The sequence below is a fragment of the Pseudogymnoascus destructans genome, assembly GCF_001641265.1.
Source record: "Pseudogymnoascus destructans isolate 20631-21 unplaced genomic scaffold scaffold_13, whole genome shotgun sequence".
NCBI lineage: Eukaryota > Fungi > Ascomycota > Leotiomycetes > Thelebolales > Thelebolaceae > Pseudogymnoascus > Pseudogymnoascus destructans.
The window spans coordinates 211,654-235,465 of record NW_020167532.1 but is presented as its reverse complement, the minus strand read 5'-3'; the positions used below and the strand labels follow the sequence as shown (position 1 = coordinate 235,465).

Genomic DNA, 23,812 nt, shown 5'->3' with positions numbered 1-23,812 from the left:
GGTACTTCACTTCACCGCCTCGTTGTCGTCGCCTGGTTGTGAAGATCATCGCATCCATCCATCGTATCAAATATCTCAGCCCTACAGTAAGACATCCCCAGATAGTCTACGTACGTACCTACCCGCCCAAGCGACCCGCGCCCCACCTCGCTAACCATACTCCGTCGCTCGTCGCGTGGTTGCTCGTGGGCGCGAAAGGATAAACTCCGTCCTCCGTCCTCCGTCCTCCGTCCTCCGCTCGGCTCCACCGCTGGCGTTCGGTTGGGGTTATGTAACCCTGTAGATGCATAAACTTGAGTTATGAAGGGGCATCGGGGTTATGTAAAGGTGGTTTACTAATCGTACTTGCTTACAGAGCACATGTCATCACCCATCCATGTCGTCACCGTCCCATTACCAAAGCAAAGCCCATACCTTATAGTATCCGCTTGTCACAATACAGTATGGTATGGATAGCTGGCACGCCATCCCGCTTTGGCGTTGTGTGTAGATAGATTCTGCAGCTGCAGGCACAAACGCCCGTCGGCGGCGGTGGGTGGCTGCCGACATATCCCTCCCCTGACAAATCAAGCTTCCTTCTCTCTCACCCCGGATATCCCACCTGTCTGCTTGTGCCTATGGCTCCTCTTCCTCCGTTCTCCTATACCTCTCACCAGCCTTCACAGCACCGCATGACAGAAGCAGAAAATGTGATAAATGTTCTCAACTTTCATTCTCCCGTCTACAAAGGTTCTATATACACCCCCTTCCCCAGGGCCTTCCCCACCACAGGGCCCCTGCGTCCGTCCTGCGTCCGTAGGTACGCCTCTTCCAGCGTCTTCCCCCACCAGCCCCGGCCGCGCCATGCACACCCTGCTCTGAGGAGGCAGCCACAGTCCCCCAGCCAGCCCAGCCGCAGCACAGGCAGTCCATCTATCCCTGCATACCACCCAGCCCACGCGGCGTGGTCCAATCATGCACACCCCTTCTTGCGCCTGGGCCACCCTCTCACCCTCGCGCTGGTCGGTAAGGTAAGGTGGACCAGCTGTTGTAAGTTCAATAATATGTTGCGTTGGTATCCAATCCAGTCTCTCGCTCGTTTGTTCGTGCTTCTGTCGCTGCGTTTCGCTTGCTGTGTTCGCTGTCTATTCGGGTATCTCATCTGTCTCATCTCATACATCCGCGCGTGTATTTGCGCTCCCGCTCAGTATCGGTATATCATATCCCTCCCCCCCTCCCCCTCTCACGTAAACACATTCATCATTCCCATTCCCAGCTCACCCCCCACCTTCCTCCTCTTCCAACCAAGGATGCTCCAGCACCTGCTCAATCTTCACCCTCTTCGCGACATCTCTATCCAGCATCTTGCGGATCAAATCGATGCTCGGCTCGCTCATCACATACGGCACGCGCAGATCGCGGTCCATGATCTCGTCGATGCTGTAGAAGGGGTTCTCCTTGTATATGATGGTGTACAGCAGGATGCCGAGAGCCCAGACGTCTTGCTCTTTGCCGCCGTATGGTCGGCCGGCTAGGACTTCGGGGGCTGCGTAGTCTGTGAAGGGGTCAGTACTCTATTCGTCCATCCGTGTCCGATCATGAGAGGGGTAAATTGGGGGAGAATTGCAAGGGAGACTCACCAATCGTCCCCACAAAAACATCAAACGGCCCATTTTTGATATACGCCGCACTCCCAAAATCAATTAACCTCACCGTCCCCTCCCCATCCAACACCACATTCTCATCCTTAATATCCCTATGCACCACCGCCGCCGTCCCATGCAGATGCCCCACCGCCCTCGCCACCTGCGCAAAAATCCCCCGACACTCCGCCTCCTCCATATTCACCCGCAACTCAATGTAATCGAACAGATCCATGCCCGGCAGCCCGTGGGGAAGCATCTCAATGTAGTAGTTCACGTCGTCCTCGAAGAAATCGTGCATCGCTACTATGTTGGGGTGGGAGAGGCCGTTGCGGCGCAGGTAGTCGAGGACGTGGATCTCCAGCGGGACGGTGCCGAGACGGCGGTCACGCGTCCAGGTGTCGACGAGGATGCGGCGTTTGGTGACGAATTTGAGGACGACTTTGGCGTTGGTGTGTTTATTCCTCGCTAGCTTAACCTGCCCGTACGCGCCCTGTCCCATATCTTCCAGGATAACGAAGTCGTTGATAGTTTTCTTCACCGGGCGCGCAGAGGGCGGGGGCGGCGCCACAGCCGTGCTAGGCGGGGAAGCGGTAGAAGTGCGACTAATGAGTTTATCCGTAGTCTTCCTCGCCGCCTCCTTAAGCTGCTGCGCCAGACTTGAGGCGTGCGAAGTCTCCCTCACCGGTTCATCAGAGGAATCCATATCGACAGGCGAGGAAACCTGAGTCTGTCCCGGCGACGGCTGGTGCAGCGGCGACGAGGTGTCGCTCAGCCTTGGCGTCGTCGCACTGGACGCTGCCTGCTGACCCGCGTGGACATGTCGCGAGTACGTGATCCAGACCGCGTAAACGACTTCCGAGCGCCGGATATACTCTTCCCCTTCCTCGAGGATCACGTGCTCGTCTATCTGGGTCTGCTTCTCGCTCTTCACGACGCGCATCTGCAGGTCAATTTTGATCTCTGAGCCATCGCGATGTTTCGCTGCGATACCATCAGGTCGCAGGAAATACGCTGCCGCGTCGCCTTTTCCGTCTTGCAGCGCGGCAAATGCCCGAGCGCGGCGGAAACTCTGCTCAGGCACCACGCTGCCGTCGACTAGCTGGATATTATCGTCCTCGGTGAGGATCTTCAGGATGCGATCGAAGCCCGGGATCAAGTCAGTGATGTGCAAGCGATCCGGGTGATCCTGGCCAAACAGCGCAGCGCAGAAGACAGAGTTAGCGCTAGTGATCTGTAGCGTATCGGCGGACAGCACGACGATTCCCGCGATATGTGGGAAGCTCGAGACCCGAAGATCCGTGCCACCAGGCACCCTCTCAATCGCCACCGGAACGTTCGCGGAATTGTTGTTTCGCGCTGTGAAAAACCGCTGCTTGGTGACCTCGGCATAGTCTAGTGCGCCGGTCCTGGGATTGATGCCCTGCCGGGGTATCCGGGGGATGAGAGTCCCAATGTCGACGCCTGGCTGCGCTAGCGATTCGCCCCATATTGGCACGGAGAGGCCTTCAACTCCGGTCACTACTCCGTCGCTGTCTACGCGGAGGATGGCGACGTCTTCGTGGATTTCTTCTAGGACCCAGATCAAGCCGCCCTTCTTCTCTTTGACCCACAGACTGGCAGATCCGGTGTGGCCGTTCCGCTTCTGGATGGGAACGACATCGCCACATAGTAGGACACCTCTGGACTTGTTGTTCGCGTGGTTGAGCCTAATGTTACCCGCCTGCTTCCGAGCAGCAGCGACGGATGATCCGGCACCATCATCTGTCTGAGTCCTTCGGCTCTCTTTAACCTGTCTAGATGAAGGTTTGTTCAGTAGTGCCGCCGTAATGCCACCTCTCCCCAGCAAAAATGACGTAGTTGACCTCGGGCTATCCTGCTGGTTGTTTGCATTAGACGCCTGCCGATTCTTATGCTCTGCTTCTGATCCCGGCTGCGCCAACTTCTCCTCTAGCCAAGCCCTACGCTCCTCTCTAACCACCTCCATAATGCCCATCTTCCTGACCTCTGCATTCGTAACCCCAAAAACAAGGCAGGCGAGATCGTTTGCAGCCAGAATCGTCCATGGCGCCTGAGACTGGGTGGTGAAGATGGCTTGAGCCGCTGGCGTCCATCGATTTGAATGACCATGGACAGCGCCGCCAACGTGAGATTCGCTTAATCCGTACGTCGGTGAAATTCCGTAATGAGACCGCTGCTGTGCATCGGGATAAGGTGAAATCAATGGCGGCTGCTGAGGGGCATTAAAAGCGCCTTGGGGTAGGGGTGGCGAGAGCATCCTTCCATTGCCATATTTGTCGTTTGCAAGGTACGGCTGCTGGACCATGGCGTCAACCACAGTGCTTCGTAACCTCGATGGAGTTGTGTCGGTGAATGATCGCAGGTAGCCAGGTCTAACAGGTGCTGGCGCGGTAAAGACATCCGTCGAAAAGCTTTCGCCGGTAGTCGTCCTCGAAAGTACGTCCGAATATCCGTCCGACGGTGCCACAGCGCTGACCTCCTGCTGGGACCTCCTCGAGTGTGTTGGCGACAAGGGAGCCATCTCATCTGGACTCTCTGAGCGCTGACCATAGCTCTTTTCAAACACATTGTCGCTATCTAACTGAGGCGAGGGACTTGACACCAGTCCGCCCGTGAAACCAAACCCATTCATCTCTCCCGCCTCATCTGACCTCGGAGCCTTCGCCCTTGCTTCAGAGTCTAACCCGCCCTGGGAATCCTGGTCCCCCAGTGTGCGCGGTGTCACGCTGGCAAGCGAAACCTGAGATCCTCCATGTCGACTTATAGATTTTGTCATAAACTCTATCGACCTCTTCAGCACATTCTGGCGGTTGTGCATAAAATCTTCGGTCGCCTGGTGGGCGAAGGAGAAGGAGTGTAGCGACTCCGAGGGGAATCTCGTAAGATCTTCCGTGAAGTTCATCGTTGGCGAAGATGGGGCAGTCGACAGGGCACCATACGAGCTCTTTCGAGACTCTGAGTGCGTCGTAGTGATAATCGGTGCAGTCCGTGGCCCCACCGAGGGAGCCCGAGAGGAGCTCGCAGAGGATATAGTTGCAATTCGGGAAGGAGGTTGCTGGCGAATTCGTCTTAGGCCCGAGGCACCTAGGCCGTGCTCATGGTCTGTCATAACGGAAGACCTGGATTTAAAACCGTCAATTACCATAATTCGTAAAATCCTTAACCACTGTGCCAGTGATGGATATAGCATCAACCCCACCACTACCGCGTCTGTCCATAGCCGAGTTAAAGCTCACCTGGAAAGGGTATCGTAGTCGCGGGCCCCACCATCGAAGGAAAAGCGTATCCTGCCCTTGTCCTTGTTCGCAGTGCCCTGGGAGAGGAGGTTGTTGGTGCTGCGGTTCTTCGGTAGGTTGAGACTATTGGTATGTGTGAGGGTATTCGTATCGTGGTCTGCGTACTCGGGGGTGTTGCCTCTTCTCCCTCGCTCTGGGGATCGTGGATATACGTCGTCGCCTAGGACAGTTAGTTAGCCGGGGTATTGGGAGATTGGGAGGAGGCAGTGGCGAGAAGCTGCCCGTGTCTCTGCTGCCTGAGCAGAGGGCGTCCTTCCGCAGCTTGATCGCCCGACCAGGGAATCACCAGGGTTGTCGCGAACATACCATCGTGTTTCGGCGCGTTTGACCCCAGCATAACTGCCGGTCTGCGTGGGGGCGTAAAGCAAACAGACTGCGAACCGGCCCGGCGATCGCAGATTCCGACGCGGTGGTGCTGCAGGCTGGCTAAATCGTGTAGGCTGCTTTGAAGTGCTTGCTCCCTCGGGGAGGGGCGCCCTGGCAAAGGTGAGCGCGGCGGCGGGGGGAACAGGACGTGCGTGCAGGGCAACGTCGGCGGCGGCAGTTGAGCTCGTATTGCGTCACTGTCTTGGTATCGAGAGTGAGGCGCGTCAGGGCCGGCAGGGGGTCGACGGGGGGACGTTGAGCGAGAGGGCGGCACCGTTTGTGTCAACGTCGATCGAGGGAGTGTAGAGAAAGTGAGCGCCAGGCTGGGACTTTGCTTCTTCTTTCCTCTTTTTCGCCCTCAGCGACTCGGACTGGGATTGTTGTGGAGGGAAGGGGATGGGATCTACGTGGTGAAAGTCCAAAAAAAAAGAGTTTGGGTGCAGTTATGGGAGTTACTAGAGTAGGAGTACGGAGGGCGATTTCGCAGGGAACGCAGACGATGGACGGGAGGGGGCTTGCCGTTGGCCGGGTGGGTGGTGGCGGAAGGTGGTGGCGGACAGGCGGGGTGGGGAGGGCAGCACGGCGAGCTTAAACGAAGGTTGAGCGTCATATCTATTATATATTTTTTGGTTTTTTGGAAAAAATAATTTGTTTTTTTATTGTTTTTAGTATTTATGGTATTTATGGTAATTTTGGGGGTAGTAATGTGGTAGTATGGTATTTACTGTTACAGTATGATATTTTATACCTCTCCCTTGTTATTCATGAGTCAAGTGCTATAGACTAAATGGACAAAGGAAGGAAGCAAGTTTCAAGTGCATCATATGGCATTGTTTGTGATTCTAGTCATGTTTGTGGTTTAGTTTGTTTGTATGTGTGGTGCTTGCCCTATCAAACTTACCATCTTACCTACCTAACTCTATTATAGTACGTCAAAAGAGCATAGAAGCTCAAGAGCATAATATTGCAATAGATCAAGCTATATTAGCTATTCATTCAAAGCAATATAAGTCAGTGTACACAGCTGCTAAAGCACTTAACCTCCTAGAACAATCTATCTGTTGTCATATGAATGGAGGCCTCATATGTGTAGAAGCACGTCAAAAACAACAACTATTATCAAAAATGCAAGAAGAAACACTCTTAAAGTGGGTTAGAGAGCTAACAAGTAGCGGATATACACCTAGTTACCAAATACTACAAGAAATTACAGAAAGGTTCGAGCAAACCTGTTACGATTATAGCTTACGGTTGTTACGGTTGTTACAGGTGCAGCCTTAGCCACCAAGGCTACAACTGCTAAGTGGACAACTGTATATTATGAGGAATAGCCTCACCTTCCTTCCTTCTTCTTCTTCTTCTCTCTTTAGATTCAATCTAGCTTATTATTCTCTGGACTGGCTTCTTGACCTCCGTGACCATTGTAACAAAACCATTGTGTAATGGTGGGTGCACCAGATGTGAGAATCTAGCCACCCAAGGAAGGGGTGATTTTACTAAGACAACACACTGTCTTAGGAAACAGAGCCAAAGGGTTGGAGCTTAGACTATTCCACAATGCAGCAATCAAGTGTATGATAGGTGTTAACCTCTGACTTACCCCTGAGTTCCCAGACTCAACATTTGTTGCAACTTGTCTGAACCACTTCAGTACATCACACACCTGATTGCTGCGTTGTGGAATAGTCTAAGCTACGACCCTTTGGCTCTGTTTTCTAAGACAGTGTGTTGTCTTAGTAAATTCATCCCTTCCTTGGGTGGCTAGATTCTCACATCTGGTGCACCCACCATTACACCTTGTCTGCTTCAAGCTTCAACTATTTCTATAGCAGCACTTCGATACTACAATGGAGGACGACCAAGCTCCTACAACTACTGCTGAACAGCAGATGCAACAACTGTTTGCCTTTATACAAAATATAGCAAACAAACTTGAGAATTTGGAAAACACCTTTCAAGCCAACACTTCAGCAACACAATCCTCAACTCAGACACATCATACAGAGCTTCCCACAGCTCCTCTGGCTATGTCGGGTACCCCAGGTGCACTTCCTAAAGTGCAAACACCATATTTATACCATGGAGACAGGAGGAAGTTGAAGGGATTTCTTATGCAACTGGACATCTACTTCACCCTCAGGCCTCATCAGTTCACCTCAGATATTCAGAAGATATATTTCGCTGCCAGCTACCTTCGTGGATCTGCATTCAACTTCTTTGAGCCATATCTTAGAAGACTTAGTGGCAACAACCAAAATATCACTACACATTTGATTACCTCTTATGACCAGTTTCAAGAGGAACTTACCAGGACCTTTGGAGACATCAACGAAACTGCTACAGCAGAAAGAGAGCTACAGAAGCTATGTCAAAAGACCTCTGCTGCTCAGTATACAACAGAATTTAGGAGAATCACTTCTCACTTGACTTGGAATGAAGAAGCCTTAGTCTTCACTTACTACCAAGGGCTCAAGAGCTCTATTAAGGATAAACTCAGCAAAGAAGAACGCCCTACAACACTTCAAATGCTTATAGAGAAAGCTGTCAGACTTGATGATAGGCTTTTTGAAAGAAGAAAGGAGAAGAACCAAGACTGGCATCCAACAAGAAATTTCAACAATTACACCTCTACACCAACTGCTAAGGACTCAGCACCTGAATCTATGGACTTAGACGCCTCTATAAAGAGATCTACAGCAAATCCAGCACCTCAGCCTACAAGAAGCCCTCAAAAACTGAAAAGGGGTAAACTTACTCCTCAAGAAAGAAAACACAGAATGGACAACCAACCTTTGTTTATACTGTGGCAAAGGGGGGCACAGAATTCAGGAGTGCTATTCAGCACGGGGGGGTGCTGATTCAAAACATATAGCAGCCTCAGACACAGTCACAGCTGCTATTCCTAAAAAACTTGAAAAATCCCCACCAGGCACAACTTCAACTGAGACTACAACTTCTCCCCTAGACAACAAAGATGTGTCGATGGTGCTTTCTCAGAGTTTCACACACCTGTTAATCCCTATTCAATTCCATTTCAAACAACAGGTGTTATCTACAAGGGCTATGATAGACTCAGGGGCAACAGGCAACTTTATATCTCAAGACCTCATCTTGACACACCAGTTACCTACAATTCCCAAACGCACTCCAGAGTTGCTCCGAGTCATTGATGGAACTCCTATCAGTTCAGGTTCCATTACCTGCAACACCCCAGTACTCAAACTTGAGATTCCCCTAGGAAAATCAACATTTTCAGACACCATCTCTTTAGATGTTATACCAATGAAGTACCCAGTCATCCTAGGTCTTCCATGGCTTCAAAGGCATGATCCAACTATCAATTGGAAGCATTTATCGCTTGGGTTTAGCTCAAATCCGGAGCTCAATACTGAAAAAACCCTTCAAGCCTCAGTTACCCCTATTCAGGTCCAAGACTCAGACTTGTCCCAGATCAAGGATTTTGACCAAACTATGGACGATATATCATCTCTGATATGGGTTAAACCTTTCCAACCTGTCCTGGAGATAGCAGCTACTTCAGATTTGGAGAAATCATCTCAGGAGGTCATTTTGCCTTTAGCATACCAAGACTACCAACATCTTTTTGACAAGGCAAAGGCATCAATTCTGCCAAAGCACCAGCCTTATGACCATGAGATACCACTCGCAGAAGGCTCAATGCCTCCCTACGGCCCTATCTACTCTCTATCTGAATTAGAGCTGAAAACTCTCAGAGAATACCTAGATGAGAACCTTAGTTCTGGCTTTATCAGACCTTCTTCCTCACCAGCAGGAGCTCCTATTCTCTTTGTCAAGAAGAAAGATGGCTCCTTGCGTCTCTGTGTTGATTATAGGGGCCTTAATGCAGTCACTGTTAAAAACAGATATGCTTTACCCCTTATCCCTGAGCTCATGGATAGGCTCTCTTCAGCAAAGATCTTTACCAAGTTAGATCTCAGGGGAGCTTATAACCTGATACGCATCAAGGAAGATGATGAGTGGAAGACAGCATTCAGAACACGCTATGGTCATTTTGAATACCAGGTAATGCCTTTTGGGCTTGCCAATGCACCTGCTTCTTTCCAAGCTCTCATGAATGATATTCTAAGACCTTACTTGGATATCTTTGTTGTTGTCTACTTAGACGACATTCTTATATACTCTTTAGACACTCAAGAGCATGTTCTACATGTTAGACAAGTCTTAGAGAAGCTATCTCAAGCACAACTCTTTTGCAAACTTGAGAAATGTCTTTTCCATATGTCTCAAGTTGATTTCTTGGGACATAGAATTTCAACAGAAGGCATTCAGATGGACCCTGAAAAGACAAAAGCAGTACAAACGTGGCCTATTCCTTCCAGCATTAAAGAGGTTCAGTCTTTCCTTGGGTTTGCCAACTATTACAGGAGGTTTATACCAAGATATACATCCTTGGCTTTACCCCTTACTCAATTACTTCACAAGGACACTTTGTATCACTGGGATAAGACACAGCAAGATGCTTTCGATGCTCTTAAAGGAGAATTTAAAGAAGGGAAAATGTTACTACACTTTAACCCCTTGAAACCTGCCACTCTTGAGACAGATGCCTCAGATTTTGCTATTTCTGGAATCTTATACCAAGCTCCAAAAGACAAACAAGAAGAGCTACAGCCTGTGGCATTTTACTCAAGAAAGCTATCAGCAGCTGAACAAAACTATCCCATTACAGACAAGGAACTGCTTGCCATAGTATGTTCTCTAAAGCATTGGAGATGCTACCTTGAAGGGGCAAACTATCCTATCACTATTTACAGTGACCATTCAAACCTCTTGACCTTTACAACCACTAAACAGCTCAATAGACGACAAGCAAGGTGGTCTGAACAACTAGGAGGTTTTGACTTTGTTATAAAACATGTCTCAGGGGCCAAGAATCAAAGAGCAGATCTCCTCTCAAGAAGACATGACTACCAAGATTCTGCTAAAACTAGCAATACAAAGGCTCTGCTAGACTCAGCAAAGCTTATAGCAGCATCTTTAAGCAACCCTAGTACTACAGAGGACTTAGGGGTAAACTTATCCCCTCAAGACCAAGTTGCCCCCATTACCTCTTCTCAGGAACCAGAGACCTTTAAAGACTATACACCCTCAGCAACACTTCTTAAAGCATTCAAAGATGCTTACAACCATGATCCCTTTGCGAAAAGAACTTTGGAATACCTCCAGAAGAAAGGTTCCTCTCTTGAGAAAGTTGGACTACAGAATTTCTCAAAAAATCAGCATGGACTTCTCTTATTCAAGAACTATATCTATGTCCCAAGGGATAAACGATTACAGCTACACCTCCTACAGCAGTTCCATGATGCTCCAGCTGCAGGGCACTTTGGCTTTGCAAAAACTTATGAACTTCTAACAAGAAAGTTCTACTGGCCTAGTCTAAGGACTACTCTTCAAGACTATATATCTTCTTGCACTACTTGCAACTTGAACAAACCTACACGGCAAAAGCCCTATGGCCTCTTGCAGCCTCTACCTATACCAGAACGCCCATGGGACTTCATATCCATTGACTTTATAGTCAAGTTGCCTCTTTCTATCCCAAAAGGGGGTGCTACCCCTTATGACTCTATCCTTGTGGTGGTAGAAAGGCTCACAAAAATGGCACACTTTGAGCCTTGCAATGAGACTATCACAGCTTCTGAACTTGCGTGGCTATTCCTCAAGGTGGTCTTTAAATATCATGGAATTCCTGGACACTGGATCTCAGATAGGGGAGCAGTTTTCACTTCAAACTTTTTTAAGGAGTTCTCTAAACTCTTAAACATGGAACAACGCTTCTCTACAGCTTATCACCCTCAAACAGATGGCCAGACAGAGAGAGTCAACTCTGTACTTGAACAATATCTAAGAATTTATACAAACTATGCTCAAGACAACTGGGCAGATCTTCTCCATCTTGCAGAATTTGCTTACAACAACACAGTCTCTAACACCACAAAAGAGACACCTTTCTATGCAAACTATGGTTATCACCCTAGGTTTGAAGTGGCAGAACTGAATTGTCCTGAAAATTTCAAAAACCCTTCTGCTACTGAAAGAATCATCTACCTTAAGGGCCTCCAGGACTATCTCAAGGTTCAAATACAGCGTGCACAAGACGAGCAGGCTCAGGCCTTTAACAGGGGGGTGGTTGCACCACAATTCAAAGTTGGTGATCAAGTCTTTTTGTCTAGAAGACATATCACAACTACTAGACCTTCAGACAAACTTGATACTAAAAGACTTGGACCTTTTAAGATCACAAGGACTATTGGCAAGAATGCTTTCGAGCTTGCATTACCACCTACTTGGACTATCCATAATGTCTTCCATGCATCTCTCTTGTCTAAGGCACAAGAAAGTTCCTTAAGACCACTTCAGTCTCCTCCACCTCCTGTTCTGATCTTGGATCAACCAGAATATGAAGTAGAGTCTATCCTTGACAAAAAGACACTTAGAGGTCAGGACTACTTCCTCGTTAAGTGGAAAGGCTATCCTACAAGTGACAACACTTGGGAGCCTAAGAGAAATCTAAAAAATGCATCTAAGCTCATTCTAGAATTTCTTTCTAAGAAAGCCAACTGGCTAAAGGGCAAGCAGACAGCCAACAAACGTCCTTAAAAGGGGGATCATGTCATACTGACATTCGTTGCACTCAGTTTGTCTCAGTTGGGACTGAAGCTGTTCATGTCACGTGTTCGATATTCTCATGTAGATGTCTCACATATAGAACTATATAGGCTTAGTTTACTCACCGAGTGCAACATCCTGGCGCTGGCTCAGGACGTTGCTCTCCAGACAATATATATTCTATTGAAGCCATTCTTGATATATCAGTTGGTTGATCGCTCCAGTGATTTGTACCCTAGCGCCCAACTAAGAGTTATGAGCCCGGCTACCTTCCTCTAGCAGTATTGCTCTCCGTCGTCTCAAGAACTCGAATTACCCCTATTTCAAACGAGCCCTTCCTCCGAAGGAACCCACGACGTACAAAGATAGGATGTCGTCATCCGACACTGTGAAGGTGAAGACGGTCCTGACGACAGATAGGGACTGGTTTCCATGGCTTGCCCAAGTCAGGGAGTATTGCACCGTTAGGATATGGTTGTATTGCGATCCTTCGATTGAGAATAATACGACAGTTCCAGCTCGCCCTAAAAAGGAAGCTGTTGAGCTCCCTGACGACGATGTGGCATTGACTCCTGGACAGGCTCGACGCCTCAGAAACGACGAAGAAGAGGCGTATACAAATTGGAAGTACGAATTGAAGGCCTATGATCATCAGATTCAGGCGCTCCTCGATGTACGAGGTTATATCAGGACGATAGTTCACGTGAACCTTCTCTCTCTCACCAACGACTGCGAATCAGGATATCATATGCTGAGAAATCTCCAGAGCCGGATGAGACCAACACAGCTGGCTTATAAGAAGGCACTCACTCGAGAATGGAATACAATGAAAGCATACAAGAAGGGAGTGGGAAGTGTCGACGACTGGCTCGATAAGTGGATTACATTATATCAGGACTGTGTCAAGGCGAAGTTGCCAATTATGGAACTCAACCAACCAGTCGATGATTTTGCAGAAGCTGCTGCAGGGCTGGGAGATCTGACCTGGGCTTCAGGTTTGGTTCAGAGAATGTACTCACAGCCGGACAGGATTTTCGACTTTCAGGAAGTGGTGCTAGAATTCAGAGCACACTGAACGACGATGTCGACTTGGACACTGCCTCACTCAACTCAGCTCAGTGCCTTCATGTCATACTGACATTCGTTGCACTCAGTTTGCTATCAAACTCAAGAGCAAACTTGGAAATCTCCTCCTCAAACCTACAAGTCACTATACATATTTTGGCTTATCACACCAACAACAAGAGCAATACTACTCAACGATTGCTACAACCATTATGATTCATTACACGTCATCGCTCCTTAGTTACTGGGCCGATATTACCACATAGCATATCTCTACAACCCTCTATGATTCATTACATGACATCACTCATACTACCACATGACATATCTCTACCAACTAGAGGCCTAGGAGCATGAACGATGGCTCTAAAAGCTCCTACGAACCTCTATGATTCATTACATGTCATCGCTCTTTAGTTACCCACAAGATTGGTTAAGTTATGACATAATTTGTCTATGACATAATTTGTCTATGACATAATTTGTCTATGACATAATTTGTCTATAGGGGTACTCTGACCTTGGACCTCCTTTTACTTCCTATAGGCTACGAACCTAAGAGATGGTTCTATGGGATTCTCTTACATTGACTACAGTTACCAAGCCTGGTAATCATGGAAAGTCTTGGAAAATGAGAGAACTACACTCCTTTAGCATAAATAGGATTGCCCTTTCCTTAAGAAAGGGCAAGCAGACAATACAGTAAATCGACTATCACATACTTCCACGTCTTTTCCAAGCTTCCAAGCATTGATCTTGTTACTCCTTGTTTCTGAAAAGTCAGTGAGGTGTTAACCTCTGACTTACCCCTGAGTTCCCAGACTCAACATTTGTTGCAACTTGTCTGAACCACTTCACTACATCACACACCTGATTGCTGCGTTGTGGAATAGTCTAAGCTACAACCCTTTGGCTCTGTTTCCTAAGACAGTGTGTTGTCTTAGTAAAATCATCCCTTCCTTGGGTGGCTAGATTCTCACATCTGGTGCACCCACCATTACAGAAGGAAGTGTTACGATATCAAGTGCGCCTTGCAGCTCGAGTGGGGGTTCAGGGGTGTGGGGAGCTTTCCGGGGTTGGAGCGAAGTTTTCAGTTGTGGAGTGAATTCTCAGAACTGGTCTCGCTAAAGAGAATTCACTCCACAACAACATAGCTGTATATAGATCGAGCCACTGCTCAAGTGCTCCTCTTCTCTTTCCTTTCTTCTCTAGATTGAGTTTAATTCATAATACCCAACTGGCGCCCTATGCCTTGGTGAACCGTGACAGGAAGGAAGGTGAGGCTATTCCTCATAACATACAGTTGTCTGCTTAGCAGTTGTAACCTTGGTGGCTAAGGCTACACCCGTAATCCCCATAACAACCATAATAACTGTAATAACTGTAGTAACTGTAATAACCGTAACAACCGTAACAAGCTGTGACAAGCTGTGAGCTGTAATCGTAACATGGTGCACCCACCATTACAGAACAAGCTTGGAAAATCATATTCTAGGGCCTTAGGATGCCTTACTACTGATATTGAAGCCCTAGTAATATCATCGAGGCAGCAGAGTACTCTAGATAGTTGGTTTACATAGTCATTCAATTTAAATTACATGTTTCCAGTATACCGATATTTCAATTATAACGATATTCAAGTGTTGTCAAAATTACATCGCTATAACAGGGGTCCTACTGTAGCTATTAAGTGTTATGAAGTAGATAGTATTCCCTTAGATAGGAGCTTTGTGCTCAACTTAATATAGTATTCTTTACAATACTATAACATGTTACTTGGAAAGTCTTTGTGTCTGATCCCCTGCCTCCTCTGTCAAGTTAAACCTTATGTAAGAAACCTCTATGCCTCCTATTAGATAGGAAGTAGTGTTACACTTTGATTACCTCAAAGATCAAGTTGACGATTATACACCATTAAATAGAGGGAAGTTTGAGAGAGCTCATGTACGGGTATTTCTTGAGGAAGAATAGGGGAAAAAAATGATGGGAAATCTGCCCAATTATGTGCTTCGTTCAAGGATAAGCTAGAGCGATGTACATACGCTTCCATGTACTTTTTTTCCCTCGAGTACTTGTGACGACCCACTTCCAACCTACCACCATCTCTTATCCACCTCTTATCCACGCTCACAACCCCTCCCTCTATCCCCCTCTAAATCCACTACATCCACTACATCCACTACATCCACTCCTTCCCCCTCCTTCCCACCTCCTTCCCCCCTCGTTAGCCTCTCACGGCTCTTTTTTCTCTTACAATAGAACCACCGAACCAAGAATCAATGAAAAACATCCGTACTGTACCAAACTCTACCATACAAACACATCCGAAGCCCTAATCATCCACTCACACCCTCTCACACCCACTCACACCCTCTCCTCAACACCAGGGGTGGGATGGATCCACCCCCCATCCCCATCCACCCCCCATCCCCATCCAACCCCCATCCCCATCCACCCCCCATCCCCATCCAACCCCCATCCCCATCCACCCCCCATCCCCATCCAACCCCCATCCCCATCCACCCCCCATCCCCATCCACCCCCATCCCCATCCACCCCCATCCATCCCACCCCCCATCCCCATCCACCCCCCATCCATCCACCCCCCATCCCCCCATCCACCCCCCATCATCCCCCCATCATCCCCCCATCCTCCTCCCCATTCCCTTTCCTTTCTTATTCACACCCCATACTATGACCCGCCGTGTACTCATACACAACTTGGGACCCAGACACTCTATTCACACACCATCCCACCCCCTCGTGCCTCTCCTACCATACTTTCTCGTCCTCGCCCTCGCCCTCGTCCTCGTCCTCGTCCATGTGGCTGGGGATAAAGCGCTCCATAGAAGACAATTCTGTATCCTCCTCCCTCCTCCTCCCTCCTCCTCCACTCCGACTGTAACAGATCAACTGTTCTGTTACTGTTACTTTGCGAATAGACAGATCAACTGTTCTGTTACTGTTACTTTGCGAATAGACAGATCAACTGTTCTGTTACTGTTACTTTGCGAATAGTAGCACCTACCTTCCTTCTTCCCCCAACCTCTCACTCTACTTTCTTCTACCTCCCGCATCCGCACCGAACTACACCAGAAACAGCCCCGCAAGACACACAAGCAAACCTTTCCCACACACGTCGCAGGATCTCGACTTCCAACTGACTTCACTTCTCCATCATTCAGTTTTCTTCGTTTCGTTCTACGGCCGCTCAGCCGCATGTTGCTTCTCTTCACTTCTCATCATAACTCGTCGACCGAGTCGGCGATGTCTGCTTGATCAGACGTTTTTTTCGTTTCCGGATACGTCGCAACTTCGAGATACACCATTTGTCGTACAATAGCGTTGTATATTTCCATCATCATTAGCACCAGCGTCTGCCTTTTTATAGACGCTTCTCACACCACCACCATGGATACCTTCGAACCACTCGACACCATCGACTCCATAATCCCCTCACAAGTTGAGATGGAGCCAATAGAACCACCCCCAAAACTCAAAGGGAGACAACGCCTCCTCCACAGCCTGGAACGAATGTCCTCAGCGACGTCCCTCAAGGGCCTCAGCAGGAAACGAGCCATAAGCAATCCATACTCGAGCACAAGCAGCAGGGGTTCTGCAATCAGCTTCTCAAACATACAATCGAGCCAGGCTGGCAGCAGCTCGAGTTTCTCGAGGCTGGTTACGGGACATCAGGCCACTACTCCTATATCTAGTGGGAGCACCCCGCCTACGTCAGTGAGTGGACTGTCGAACCTCGCAAGTCGACCGTGGACTGCGAATTTGGACGATGGCGGGCCGGGGAGTTCTCACACCTCACACCCAGGGATCCAGACAGTCGACTCTGATATTATCGAGATCGACGAGGGATACTTTGCTCATCCGGTGGCATTGTCGGCCATAAAGCCCAGCAAGCCGAATCCGAATTTTGATTTCTGGGGGAATCTGCCGGAGGAACTGAGACTGTCGGTTTTGAGCCATCTAAGACCCAAAGACCTGGTCCGAGCATCCATCGTCAGCCGCCTCTTCTATTCCATGTGTTTTGACGGCCAGCTATGGACCTGCTTCGACGCCTCCGAGTTCTACACCGCCATTCCCGCCGACTCCCTAGCCAAGATCGTCTCAGCAGCCGGCCCCTTCGTCAAAGACCTAAACCTCCGCGGCTGCGTCCAAGTCGAGCACTACAACCGCGCCGATGTCGTCGTGAAATCCTGCAACAACCTGATAACCGCCACCCTCGAAGGGTGCCGCAACTTCCAGCGCGCAACCCTCCACATCCTCCTCTCCAGCAACCAGCGACTCGCACACCTGAACCTCACCGACCTCGCGGCAGTCAACAACGGCTCCTGCAAGATCATCTCCAAATCCTGCCCTCAACTTGAGTCTTTCAACGTCTCGTGGTGCAGCCACATGGACTCGCGCGGACTCAAACTCGTCATCGCCGGGTGCCCTAAACTGCGGGACCTCCGCTGCGGCGAGGTGCGCGGGTTCAGCGGCGCCGCTGGTCTCGAGGTCGCTACGGCGCTGTTTAAAACGAATAACCTTGAGCGCTTAGTCTTGAGCGGCTGCTCAGACATCACGGACGCAACGCTACAAACCATGATCCAAGGCTCCACCGACCCAGACACAGATATCCTCACCAACCTCCCCCTCGTCCCTGCCCGCAAGCTGCGGCACCTCGACCTCTCCCGCTGTTCACGGCTAACAGACACCGCTCTCGAGTCCCTCGCCCACTGCGTCCCCTACCTGCAGGGTCTCCAACTCTCCTCCTGCGCGCTGCTAACCGATTCCTCCCTCTCCGCCCTCGTCGCCACGACACCCTACCTCACGCATTTGGATCTCGAAGAAGTCTCTAACCTGAGTAACACCTTCCTCTCCTCGCACTTGTCCAAATCGCTCTGTGCGCCAAACTTATCACACCTAACATTGTCGTATTGCGAGAATATCGGGGACCTAGGTGTCCTACCGCTGCTAAGGGCCGCGACGGGACTGAAGGCATTGGATATGGACAACACCGCCATAACAGACCTCGTCCTCGCCGAAGCCGCCCAAATGGTCCGCACCCGCGCCTCCCTCACCCCTCTCCCCCTCCCCACCATCTCCTCCCTCCAAGTCCGCGCCACCCCAACCCTCAAACTCGTCATCTTCGACTGCCCCCACATAACCTGGCCCGGGATCCGAGAAATCCTGAGTCGCAACTCGGAGATGCTTTCCCTACCTCCCGGGCGCCGGGAAGTGGTGGCGTTGAAATGCTATTACGGCTGGCAGATGACGGTAGACGAACACCTTAAGCGCGTGCTGGCGGGGGAGAGACAGGGGGCGGAGAGGCTGGAGAGGAAGTGGGCGGAACATATGGTTGCGAGTGAGGAGGTGGGGGAGGGGAGGGGGGGAGGAGGAGGAGGAGGAGGGCGAGGGAGGCGGAGAGGGGGTTGGATGAGGAGGGGAGTGGGATGGCTGGGGGGGGAGGAGGAGGGCGAGGAGTGGGGGGTGTGTTGTTATGTGAGTGGGGTGATGTTTGTTTGCCTGGAGTTTTTTGTCTGGAGTTTTTTGTCTGAGGGTTGGCTCACCTGCAATTTGATGCATAGACTTTGTGTAGCTTTGCGCGGAGTTATGCATTTTTTTTGGGGAGGGGTCTGGATGGGCTGGATGGGCTGGATGGGCTGGATGGGAGGCTGGGAGGCTGGGAAGGATGGGGTGGGGGCGTGGATATGGATATGGATGAGTATCTATATGACCCGTCGCAACTCGGCACCGTGGAGGGGAACCCTACGTGGTTGGGTGCATGTAGAAATATCAGTAGCAAAGCAGATACGATAGATCAACGAATTTATATTTTGCAATCTTCCTCTCCATCCAGTAACCCAGTAACACAGTAACCCATCACCACGAGCAAAAATACAGCAACCCACCCCACTCACCCCCCCCCCCCTTTTTCAGAACCCCACAACCAAGATGGTGGAGGAAGAAGCCTAGACAGCGTTCTGGTTGCGGTGGGGGACTCACCCTCACGCACACACATTAGACACCTCTGCCGTGCCTCTCTCTCTCTCTCTCAGACACACACAGACACATACTCTCTCTTCGGCCCCGAGCCACCCCGCTAACCTAACAACACACGTTCCCAACAGCGTGATTCCATGTATCCATGGTGAGTCCGGGGGGTGTTGAGGGGCAGGGGGAGGGGGAGGGGAGGGGGGTTGGGGTCTGGGAATGTGGATGGTAATGGGGGGGGTGGTGGTAGGATGATGGCGGTGAGATGGGCGATTGTCTGCACAGGGTTAATGTAGATGTTGGTCACGAAGAGTCACGGCGAAGATATATATATGGGTTTGTGAGTTTTTTTATATTGTTGCGCCGTTGAGGCGGACAGTCATTGATATCTCTGTTGTTCTCATATATAGAGAATTTACATAACGCAATGTTGTTATTACACATACAACCCGATCCCACCCGGGGTTCAAAATAGCCCCCTCTCCTAGTATGCTGAGCGAGTTCGCATATCCTAAGAACCAATATTAGTATTTGTTATTACAATCGTGAAACGGATTCAGTGAGGACTTACAGAAATCTTCCTCTCGATCTCGCGCACGCTCCTGTCAAACTCTCCAGCAATCATCATCTTCTTGTCCGTAGGCAGCAGCGTGTACCGCTCGCACAGATCTCCATCAATGACACCCTTGACCGGGACGTAATAACTCCTGTAGATGAGATGGTCTCTCCCTGCTAGCGGCGCATCCTCAGTGCGCAGGTGCTGCTCAAGCGTCTGGAAGAAATCGACGTCCTCACGGCTGACGAACGGGATCATGATGGCAATCGTGCCCTGCAGACCGCTCCAGAGCAGACAGTCGCGTCCACCTGCTACGAGATTCGTCTTTTGGATGCTGGTTGGGATATCATTCGCGAAGTTGTGCGCCATCAGAGCAACGCGGTGGGGCGCTCCCTGAAGATATTGACGCTCGTGGACCAGGTGGGCGCCGGAACCCTCTTCGTCTGCTTCCTCGCTTGCCTTGGTTGGGCAACGCAGAAGCCAGAGGTTACCGAACTTGTCTCCACCGGCTACGGTCTCGTAATCGACCATCGTCGTGCAGGTTGTCCAGCGCGCAATGGTGTCATCCGCGAAAGGGATGAGCTTGTTTTCTTGGAACTTGTAGACGACGAAAGTAATGCTCTCCTGAACATCACTGACGATAATGCGACTACCCTGCGTTTGGAGACCGACAATTAAGGACGCAGCAATCTCAGTCTGTGCCTTGCGCAGAAGTTGACGCATTCCCAAGTCGTATATCCGCAGCTCTCTGCCGATGCCAACGAGAAGCCTTCCTTGGAACCCAAGGAGTGCAAGCGGAGGCTCTTCGACCTTGGTTTTATGGATGAACTCGATTTCCTTCCCGTCTTCGTGGAAACGATACACATGGATGAAACCACCCGATGATGAACGGGGGCTCGCCACCATATCCTTCCCCGTACCGACAACCAAGAATACTTCATCTTCTTGGCTTGCAAAGGATACAGTTGCCATGCTGACAGCTGCCTCGTTATCTTCGAGGTCGATCTGCTGTAGGACCTTCTTTTCCCTGATAGGGTCCACGATCTGAATGCAGGATGCCCAATGGCCCCTGCCACGAGGATATCCGAACTCTTCAGCAGGCAGAACGGCGGAGTCGCCATTCTGGAGCGAAGGATCTTCTAACAGCTTCTGTTTCGTGCTTTTGGAGAGAATATTATTGTCGGACTGGATGACGTAAAAGTATGGGTGTTCAGGATGCTTGACAAATCGGCGGGGGGTATAAGACAGTGGGATTGAGTGTTGAAGGAGGTTTTCTGTGAGTTTTTCGATTGAGAAGATCCTGAGATATATCAATTAGCTTCTTCCAAAACGTTTGGAAGTTTATCATGAAATATAATTCATAGTATAGCATTCAGAAGGAACAATTGGATTTTAATAATTAATCCTCATAGTCACGTGGGACGTAAGGTTTTAACGATAAGAAAATCATCATAATGCTGGGAAGGGGGAAGAGGAAAGAGGAGAGAATTGCGTACCGTAAATTTTGCCCTTGGATTCCAACCATTCCCTCCGGGCACTGCTCGCTGCTGAAATTCCAGCCCCACTCAAGTCCCGCGTAGTCGAGAGGCGTTAACATGAAGCCCTTCGTGACCGGGTCGGAATATCCAAGCCAAGGCCTAGAGCTCAAAGCTAGTACTGCCGTTTGGCCCTGAACAGAAACTCTGAACAGTTTGGCTGGCTTAGGTCCCAAGAACCGTGTTCTCGTATCGGACAATTCACCAGTGATTTCGTCCAGAACAGTCCTCAAATACACGCCAGAGTAGAGCCCGATGTGAAGATAAAGTGTGGATCCACCAGACGAAGAGTCTGTCATTGCCATGATTGATAGCGACGAAGGCGCCGACGTCAACGCCTGGACAGACTTGTTTTCAAGAGTGGAGTCAGGATCGAGGCTGAGAATTCGGACAGTTGAATCATCACATCCAACTGCAAGGAAGTTACTCCTTACACGACCTTCCGGGACTTCCCCAAGACTCAAGCATGTTACTGTGCCGCTCATCTCGCGTTTTTCGTCGTACTCTGCTAAACTTCCATCTGAGTCCATTTCAAAATAGACAATTTCTCCGGAACTGAGAGCCACGGCAACTTGCTGCGCGTTCGTGGTGGCTGCAACGATCGAGCGATGCTGTGGTGCCGCCCATTCATTAACACGGCGATCCGCTCGGATATGCCTGATGCCCTTAGGGTGCACCTGAATCAAACCATCCTCGCCGAGCTGCTGAACAGCCAAAGTTGTAGCTGAAGAAAGGAACCCGGTATCCGTCACTTCCTCAACAGTTTCACCAATACTGAGCACAAGTGTGCCGTTGGAAAATGCCAGAATGATATATGCATCATACTCATCACCCCGAGTAAGTTTTGTAGTCCAAACCGCAGATGGCACACCAGGGAGTTCGGATTCCACGATCTCGTTGACTTCCAATCCATGTTTCAGGGTACGGAAAGTGCTACGAGCCCCTGTGCCACAGATGGAATATATCTGTGGAGCATCTTCTTCTGTCAGGTTGGCAACCTTGCAATCCATGAGAGGATTCATGGAATCAATGCTTTCCACCAGATTCAGATTTTCTGCTGGGCGAGGGTGGAAATAGACGGGCGTGTATGGCTCCGCTGGATCCGTTGGGAAGTTGTCGCTGATATATTCAGTCTCATCATCATCGTCGCCCAGCTTCTCAAATTGGTAGAATTGATGATTTCCAAACTCGCTCGCAACAAACAGGAATCCACTCTTTAGAATGCAGAGGCTCGTTGCGATCGGAACGGTGTCGAAGTATTTAATCTTCAAGCGCCTGACCTCGCCGGTTGGCTGCCCATTGTCATCCTCGATCATTTCGATGGTTATTTTGAAGAGATCTCCATCATCAGACTGAAGGAGGAAGAAGAACGCTCCAGCAGCACCTCTCATTTTGTGCATCACACCAGCGACAATCGACCTCTTCCGTTGGGGATCTTCTGTCGCACCTTTCCGTCGGGGAATAGCAACACGGAAGGCCTCTTGGTTGGAATGGCGGTATGTGATGTTATCTTCACCACAAACCAAAACTCCACTCGGTCCGTCAGTCCCACCAGGAACTTGGAACAGTATGCTTGCCGTTCGATCGACAGGGTCAGACCACTTGCGGACAACATGGTTCAGCCCAAGATCAAGCTCGTAGTAGACTAAGGTTTTCTCAATCTCTTCGAACGCCTGACCTGTAGGGTCTTGGTCGGAGTCGCCATAGTCGACTTCTAGGGCAGCGAAAACTGGATTTGCATACCCAACGTCTAGTGCCACTAGGGCAAAAACCAAAGTTTGAGCTTTATGGGCCTCGAGCGGTGATGATATCGTCAGCTCGGCCTGTGAATTGCGGTTCAAGACATAGACGAGTTTGTTCTTCTCGACAGACGCGATGAGACACGCTCTGCCCTTTGGATCGACCGCGAGGTATTGTCCGGGAATCACACGCCGGACACCAGACTTTCCGAATGTTTCGAGATGAAGTCGGTTAAATCTGTTCTGTGCAGGAACAAATTCAACAATGGTGATGCGGCCAGAGTCGGATCCAATGATTATATAGTCTTTCAGAAATTAGCAAAGAAATCCTTGGAGAAAATTGTGCTAGCTCCATGCACCAGGAGAAGCTGTGGGGCCACTCCAGATTTTGGACTGCCCAACACGCTTCCACGAATCACTAAATGAAGCTTTCATTTGGAGGTGTTTGTTTGACTTACCCTTGTTGCTGCCTGCTAATCTGAAGGCTGCCAATGTCCTGATGATGCCAAACACATCGTGTGTTAAGGCTGTGACAATCTTCCCTTGTGATGGATCGGGTCTATGAAGAGTAAGGCGAGATCCTGATGCAGTTACAATTTGCTGCTCTTTCGTACCAGCGAATTGGCCCAAAATAGCCTGTGTGACCGCCGTTGGAGGTTGTATTGTCAAGGAGTACATGAACATGGACGAGGTGGTCGCCATATTGAATTGCGGTTTGCGCAGCAGGCCGCTGCAGCTTTATAGGTGGTCGTGTATCAGCTCCACAGGTTGGTGGATGGAGTCTTCATTATGGTCGCTGGCAAAGCAGCTTGACGCACAACTGTAAAGAGGTCGGCGCGTTGAAAAGTTCCTCATAAACTGAGGGCCGTGCGTTGATTGGCTAGAATTATTCGTGGGCTAGTACATGGAGCTGATTCTACACCAAAGCTCGAAGTTTCACATCAGAGTAAATATAATTATTTGACACTAC

General features: G+C 49.7%; 3 protein-coding genes across 3 annotated transcripts; 1 reads left to right on the top strand and 2 right to left on the bottom strand.

Annotated features, from left to right (window-relative positions):
* Window positions 1-1,256: 1,256 nt before the first annotated feature.
* VC83_05255 (uncharacterized protein) lies at window positions 1,257-5,772 on the bottom strand (the record flags this gene model as incomplete). The annotated part of the gene is made up of 4 exons (XM_024468877.1): window positions 5,246-5,772; window positions 4,880-5,099; window positions 1,620-4,762; window positions 1,257-1,534 (listed from the first exon to the last, which is right to left on the bottom strand). The coding sequence occupies exons 1-4, from the start codon at window positions 5,274-5,276 to the stop codon at window positions 1,257-1,259; spliced, it is 3,672 nt and encodes a 1,223-aa protein (XP_024323386.1). The 5' UTR covers window positions 5,277-5,772.
* Window positions 5,773-15,966: 10,194 nt separating this feature from the next.
* VC83_05254 (uncharacterized protein) lies at window positions 15,967-18,994 on the top strand (the record flags this gene model as incomplete). The annotated part of the gene is made up of 2 exons (XM_024468876.1): window positions 15,967-18,520; window positions 18,959-18,994. Exons 1-2 carry the CDS (start codon window positions 16,433-16,435, stop codon window positions 18,992-18,994), a joined length of 2,124 nt encoding a protein of 707 aa, XP_024323387.1. The 5' UTR covers window positions 15,967-16,432.
* A 258-nt stretch (window positions 18,995-19,252) lies between these two features.
* RSE1 (pre-mRNA-splicing factor rse1) lies at window positions 19,253-23,657 on the bottom strand. The gene is made up of 4 exons (XM_024468875.1): window positions 23,301-23,657; window positions 21,065-23,147; window positions 19,584-20,868; window positions 19,253-19,523 (listed from the first exon to the last, which is right to left on the bottom strand). Exons 1-4 carry the CDS (start codon window positions 23,542-23,544, stop codon window positions 19,497-19,499), a joined length of 3,639 nt encoding a protein of 1,212 aa, XP_024323388.1. The 5' UTR covers window positions 23,545-23,657; the 3' UTR covers window positions 19,253-19,496.
* Between the last annotated feature and the right edge of the window lie 155 nt (window positions 23,658-23,812).